This window comes from Mustela nigripes, chromosome 2 (genome assembly GCF_022355385.1).
Source record: "Mustela nigripes isolate SB6536 chromosome 2, MUSNIG.SB6536, whole genome shotgun sequence".
Lineage (NCBI taxonomy): Eukaryota > Metazoa > Chordata > Mammalia > Carnivora > Mustelidae > Mustela > Mustela nigripes.
Genome location: NC_081558.1, coordinates 217,870,199 through 217,877,264, shown reverse-complemented (window position 1 = coordinate 217,877,264; position 7,066 = coordinate 217,870,199). Strand labels below are relative to the sequence as shown.

Below are 7,066 nucleotides of genomic sequence, written 5' to 3'. Positions count from 1 at the left end.
GGGTCTGTGTCCTGTGGGAAGTCCCCTGTCTTCCCGGCCTGTGTCCACCCAGGGCCCCCGATACCCCCAAATTATCGCTCATGGCTAGGAAGAGAGCGAGACTCTGTTCCGCGGAGACAGCTGTCCTTCCTCCAAGGCGAGGTTTCTGATGGCCGAGGCGTCCCTCCGTCCTCCCACGACGGGCGCCTGCCCGATGGGGTCAGGAAGACTCTGTCCGGGCGCTGGGCTGGCGGGGGTCCTGGGGCGGGGCTGAGGGAGGCCACCAGGGTTTGGGCGCTGTCCGGCCGGTCACGGGCAGCCTCTCCAGGTTTCCCTCCGAGAGCCTCAGCTGACTGAAGTTGGGTGAGTAGGAGGAAGGCGTTTGTCATAGCCGCTGGAGATGTCTGTCTGTCTGTCCGTCTGTCTGTCTCTCCAGCCACGGGCAGTTTCATGCAGAGCCTTGGACATTCTCCCGCCCTCTCTCTGTCTCTGTCTCTCTCATCTCGGCCGCCCCCAGGCCCCCAACAAGCCCAAGTCCAGGGCCTGCCCCTGTCACAGACACCCATAGGCAAGCCCCAGACTGGGGACGGTGCCACGGCACAGTCCTTCCGCGGGGAGGAAGACGGCCTTCAGGGGCCTGTAAGAGGGGTCCTCCTGACTCGGGGGAGCCACCGGCACCAGCGGGGACTGCGATGTAGGCCCGGTTCATCCACGCCCCCCACGCCCTGGAGAGGGGTCGGCAGGCTTGGTGCTTTATTAAAAACAACAATCACACACTTAAACGCCGTCCTGCCTGGGGCAGCATGTCGTGTCCCCTGCGGTTTGGGGAGGTCAGACCTGGGAGGCTCCCACCGCCCTGTGCCTGGCGCTCCCCTCCCCCGGGCGGTCCTCCCCGAGTCTCCTCATTAGCTGTTCCTGGGGAGGACTGGCTCCCCTCCGGAGGGGAATTCCTGAAACCCAGCAGTTGGCAAACCCACACACCCTGGGGAGGGCCGGGCACCAGATAAAAGCCGTCCTCAAAGCGGGGCCCCTCCTGGGGACGGCCGCTGTCAGCAGAGCCCGGCAGAGGCTCTGCGCCCTGGCCCCCGGCAGGCGTCCTCGGGCAGGCAGCCCCGGACCTGCACCCGAGGAAAACAGGTTCTCGGAGTTTTTCTGGTTTGCTCCCAGCTCTCCGCTGGACGATCTATTTCTGTCTTTCCTTTGGGAAAAGCGTGCTTTGCCAATGAGTCATCGCCGCGGTGTGGGGTTGCTGTCACCTGTCACCTGCGTGGCAGGACCCGAGCCCGTGCGGGGATGAGCTAGGCTGCGGCTGCGTCTGGCCGGCACCAGCTGCCCTGCCCCCGACAGAGCCCGCAGAAGCCTTCCCGCCCTGTCCCTGTCACGGAACTCTGGCATGTGGCCGTCACAGTGACTGTCCCCCGGGGGGCTGGCCCACCTGTCCAAGGAGCAGCTGCCTCCCCGCGGGCCGAGGGCAGAGCCGCTGGATGGAGCTTGGGACCTGGACCCCTCATGTCTGTCCTGCTGATGCTGTGTGTGGTGCTCTCGGCCCTGGTGACCCCAGGCCGAGGCGCCCGGAGATGGGAGCCCTGCACAGGTAAGGGGGTGCCGAGATGGGAGCTGGGTCAGAACTGCGTCCTGTCCCCTGTCCCTGGGTGCCCGGGTTTGCTCCGGAGGTGCCAGCAGCCCACCCGGGGGACAGGGAGGGGAGGCAGAGGCGGAGGTGGAAGGCGCGGGCGTGGAAAGGCCAAGCAGGCGGGGACCGGTTCAGAGCGAGAACCCGCCACCATCCGAAGGCTTCACAAGTATGTACCTGTGGAGCGTCCTGGGGAAGCGCCTCGCACCTGTTCCAGGAATGAGGCGGCCCCTCGCAGGCCGCAAGCCCAGAGAACCCCAGGTCTGCACTTAGCCCAGTCCAGCCCCCCGTCCCCCGCCCCGGGGCTGGCTGCTCCGTCCCACAGCCCCAGGCTCTCACGCCAGCGCGGGCGGCTCCTCCGCGGGGAGGTTCTGCTCCCCCTAGTCCTCGTCGTCGACGCGTTCATGACCCCATCGCCACATCTTCCTGCAGTTTCCCCCGAGAGATTTTATTTACCAAACCCAGCATTGAGAACAAAACAACAGGGAAAGGAGCCTGGGAGCCGGAGGCCCGCCGAGCGCGTGTGGCCTCCCCCCACAGGTCAGCGGCGGCCGGTTCGCAGCCCGCTCCCAGTTCTGTTTGCAAATTACCCGTCCTGGGTCCCCTCCCTGCTGTAGCTCTTTGCGCGGATGGCCCTTGGTTCCCAGTGACATGACCAGGAGATGACCGATGCTGACCCCACTTGGGAATGCTTGGCTGCGTGTCCAGGGCAGGTGGGGGCGAGCAGTCCCTGGCGGGTGCTGGAGCAGCGGCAGTGGGCAGGGTGGCGGGCAGGACGGAAGCCCCTGTGCCCCCTGCTCTGAGCTCCTGCCCACAGTAACTGCCTTGGGACTCAGGATTTGCAAGCGACACCAGAGCCAAGTCAGCCTGTGGCCAAGCCAAGTCCCCTGGCTTCGGAGGACAGAAGGCTGCGGAGCAGAGCAGAGGCACACGCCGGTGCTCGGGCCCACCAGCCCCACGGGACCTCCGGGCAGCCGCGAGCCCAGCTGCTGTCCCCAGCACACAGCAGTCTCCGTGCTGGGGATGACTCACTGACATGTACCTTCACGCTCCCGTCAGCCCTGGGAACGGTGTCAACCCGCACAGTAATAATAAAGCTTATTTATAAAGCCCGCCCCCTCTGCCCCCGGGGGGCTGCTGCAGATAGTTAAAAGATGACCCAGTTATAAACACCGGGGACTCGGGAGGGAAAGATAAAAGACGGTAAATAATATTGAACTGTGCTTGGAGTCTGTCCAACACATTTGTGCATGAAGTCAGGACTTCAAATGGTTAAAAAAAGCACTTTGATTCCCTTTTGAAAGGCCCCTGAGCTTCCCTTGCTGGATGGGGTGGGTTGGCCTCTGGGCCTCCCGCTTGGTCTGTGGGGCTGCGCTTGGGGGAGGCACCCGGCGCCTTGGCCGCCACCACACTGGGTTCTGAAGGCCTGGCCCCGAGTCTGGGACACCGATGAGTCTGGAGCTGTGAGGAGCGGGTGACCTGCCGTTCCCAAGGGCTCCTGTGGGGTTGCTGTGCTGGGGGACTGGGCCAGAGCCGCCTCGCACTGCCCTTCTGGAAGGGGTGGGGGTGCCGTGGGCTGCGGTTTCAGGTGTCCCCACCCCGCGGGGCGGCAGAAGCGCCCTTATACCTGCATCTTGGAAAGACGGAAAGAGCTAACGGGGCATTGGGGCGGTCGGTGGGCCAGAGCGGCCTAGCGATTGGGAGAACAGGATCGTTGAGTCCGGAGGGCCTCGAGTCCACGGTGGAGGAGGCGTGGGGAGGACAGCCCGCGGGGCTGGGGCGTGGCGCGAGGGCCTCGTGTGTGCGGCTGCTAACGCAGGGGCTGTGCGCTGGACAGCTGCGGCGGGCCTGGGGTCCGGGCGGGAGAGCTGGCCGGGCTTGCGGGGGAACCGCGGCCAGGGTCACGCAGGCGCTCGGGCTGGTGCCCTTCTGGGGGTGGGGCGCCCCGCTCGCAGACACCCCTACAGGTCGCGGTTCTGGGGAGAGGAGATTGGGTTCAGTGTCTGCGCAGCGGGTGGTGCACGCCCTCCGCTGAGGGGCGGGGCCTGGGACCGCCTTTCTGCGCAGGCGCAGGTGCATCAGAAGCCGGGTCGGGGGTCGGAGAGCCTGGGCCCAGCCCGACGGATGACTGGGCGGGCGGTCAGCACGAACGAGGCCATCACCGGGCGGGTGGGAGGAGCAGGCCGGGGAGCCGAGTCTCAGGGTGGGAGCGCGGAAGGGGCAGAGGGGCTGGGGGCTCGGGCTCCCCGGGGGTGAGCGGATGAGCGGGACAGGCGCGATGCTGGGGTGAGATGCCTTTGCTAAGCTGCCGGCCTCCCTGACCCCGGAGCCAGCCTCTTCCCTGACCGCGGGCCCGAAAGCCGCTCCACCGGCTGGGCCATCTGCTTCGGACAAGATGGTCGAGATGGGGGCCCCCAGACCCTTCCTAGCTCCTGCCCGTCGTCCGTGTTCCTGGGCCGCCTGGCGCGTGTGGTGCTAGGAGGGCGGCCGGGCAGTCCTGGGAGAGGCTCCTGGGTGGGCGCTCGTCGGGGGGAGCGGCAGCTGTGGGCGGGGAGGGCTGACGCTGCGCAAAGTGTCCTCCGTCCCACACCCCGCTTGTCTGCACGGGGACGGGAGGCCAGGGCGGTGGGAGTCTGTGGCAGCCGTAATGGGCACCGCTGGACCCGGGACTGGGGTCACCGGCAGCTCCAAGGGGCTGGGACAGGGACTGGGAATAGGGGGCATGGATCGGAGCTGCTGCAGGGGTCAGGGGCAGTGTCTTGCCTTCTGTTTCCTCCCGGCTTGGTGCTCCCCGGAATGTGGATACCCAGGAGCACGCATGGGGGCGGGGGCTCCTCTCCAGGCCGCGGCCCTGGTGGCGCTCAGAGCCTAGTCTGAGAGCGTCCCTTCTCCGACCCCTTCTGGCCTCCTTCATCGGCTCAGTCTCCAGGGCAGATGGTGCTGTGCCCGCTGTCCCCAGTGGTGCAGCCCGCCCCTCGCTCAGACCACTGCCCCGCCAGCCCACAGAGGCCCAGCGGCCGCCACTTCCCCCAGCACTGGAGGGGCCTGGGGGAGGTGCTCAGAGCAGGAGACCTTCTGGGGGACTGTGGGGGACGCCAGAGGCCTGGGTGCAGGAGTGGATGGAGTGGTCAGACCTCCCCGGCGGGGTGCCTGTGGGGAGACCTTCACGCGGGCAGAAAGGACCCACAACACAAGGGTACAGATCTGCATTTTCAAAGCTATGTGGGGTGTGGGGTCACGGGGAAGGGGGCCCAGGGGGCAGAAAAGGGCCTTTTAGGCATTTGTGGGGCAGGAAGCCCTCCCCCGACCGCTGGGCTGCTCTCAGGAGTCACCGACTTTGTCCTCAGGCTTATTGGCCTGGGAAGCCTGCAGGAGGCGGTGCTTCCCAGCCGGGAGCCCCGGGGAACCCCGGCCCCTCCCGGAGGCCCTCGCGCGGGTTCCTGCGGGCACGACGCCCTTTCCCGGCAGTTCCCGGGGGCCGGCGGGAGCCTCTCACTCTCCTGCATCCGGAGGCCGCGTCTGTGTCCGGCGGCTCTGGGTCCGGCGCCCCGGGTGGCCTCCTGCTCAGCCGGGAGCGCGCGGTCCGCGGGGTGCGGGGAGCTTCCGGGCGGGGTGGGAGCAGCCAGAGCCCCAGTCGCGTCTGGGCTCCGCACCCCCAGGCCAGGCTCGCTGGGCGCTGGGCAGCGGGGCGCCCCCGGGGCTGGGAACTGGTGGCAGCGGGGGGCCCTGTCTCTGCGCGGTGGGAATGAGGCTTTTCGGGTGCAGGTGCAGGTTCGGCGACTCGTCCTCCGCCGGAGACCCCGCCGCACCCCTCGCCTTCGTCCCTCCCACGCGCACCCCAGAGACAAGCACCCCCCGCGCTCCCGCAGCAGAGGAGGCCGAGCCCCATCCCGGGCGTCCCACGGGGGCGGGCTGCCCCCGACGCTCGTTTCTAAAGACCCTTCGGCACTTTCCGTCGGCACAAACGTTAGGAAGCAAGTCGGTTCCTTTTTACTGGAACCTCGTGCGCCGCGGCGGGCCCCTGGCCTGGATCTGTGTCCGCGGCGGGCCTTTCCCGCCGTGAGACCCGCGAGGCCCCCCGACTTCCGGTCTGGACTCGGTCTCCGGCGGTTCACCCGCTCCCGCCCGCGCCCGACCCGCCAGGCTCGGTGCCCAGCCAGGCTCGGTGCCCAGCCCCCTCCTCCCCGTTAGCCCCGCCCCTTTCGAACCCGTTGGCCCCGCCCTCTAGCCCCACCCCTCGCCCCGCCCCCCCCCGCGCGCCCCTTGGATTCAGAGCTCCGGGCTTGCGGGCTGTAGAGCGTCCCGAGTCTGCGGGAGCGATGGGGACCTGGTCCCTGGACACCGCCCTCCGCCTCCTAACCCCTCGGATCCGCCCGAAGGCGCCTGCGGGCCCGGGGCTCAGCGAGCGAGCCAGCCCCTCCGCGGCCCCTCCGCCGCCCCCGCCGATGCCCCCCTGGCTCCCCAGGCGGAGAGCGGGGGAGTTCGGCCGTGGGAGCGGGTACCCTGCGGTGCCTCCGAGTCCCGGACGCCGGGGGCAGGGCGGCAGAGGCCGGGTGGACTCAGACCCCGGCAGCGCGGAAGACCGGCGGGGCCGGCGGCGTGAGCGCCCGCGAGTGTGTGCGCGTCTATGACCCTGCGCGGCGGGGAGAACCGGGGCGACCCCCACTGCGGTGGAGGCTCCGGTGGCCTTTGCCGGCCCAGGTGTAGGACGTCCCGGGGCGGCACCTGGCACAGAGCTGCGGCTGACCCGCCAGGGTGCAGCAGGCCGAGGGTCCCTGTCGCGTGTCTGGGGTCACCCCGGGGCAGGGCCCCAGTGCTGGTGACAGAGTGCCAGTGATGTCCCTGCAGAGCCAGAGGCACCCGTGTGCAGGCCGCTCGGCTTTTGGGGCTCCTTTCTGGTTAAAGTGGGTGCTCTTGGCCGCGTGTGTGCTCCCAGGGAGCAGTGGGCTCCCCCGTGTTGGGGGTCGGAATTTAGGGCCCTGAATGTTTTCTAACTCTGAGGCAGCCCCCATCCCCCACCCCAGATGCCCCGGGAGGGAGGCGGAGGTGAGGTGGGCTGCCATACCTGCAGCCCCCAGGTCGGGTGCCCACGAGGCCACCAGCATCCTGCCTCCGGTTACAAGTGTGCGTCCGGCTCCCATCTGCAGGAGAACCCGCTGCCCCCTTTGTTAGAGCCCTCGTGGGAAAGCGAGCTTCTCACGGCATCACTTGCTTTAAAAGTCTTTTGATAACTGTGTTCACACACTCATCTCCCCTCGAAATCTAAGTGTTGTGCTGGACGCATTTCAATACCCGTTTCCGGCAAGGGTCTTGGGTTTCATCAGCAGTTAAGGCCCGCGGGCGGGTGTCCCTGGGGCACCGGGGTTTGGGGGCAGGAGAAGCTGGCCGCTGGGGTTTGGGGGCAGGAGAAGCTGGCCGCTGGGGTTTGGGGGCAGGAGAAGCTGGCCGCTGGGG

General features: G+C 68.1%; 1 protein-coding gene across 1 annotated transcript in view; it reads left to right on the top strand.

Annotated features, from left to right (window-relative positions):
• Positions 1-1,026: 1,026 nt before the first annotated feature.
• TSPEAR (thrombospondin type laminin G domain and EAR repeats) overlaps positions 1,027-7,066 on the top strand; it is a 239,321-nt gene continuing 233,281 nt past the window's right edge. The window contains exon 1 of the mRNA XM_059392499.1: positions 1,027-1,573. Within this exon, the coding sequence (XP_059248482.1) occupies positions 1,489-1,573 (85 nt within the window). The 5' untranslated portion in view covers positions 1,027-1,488. The remainder of the gene's footprint in view (positions 1,574-7,066) is intronic.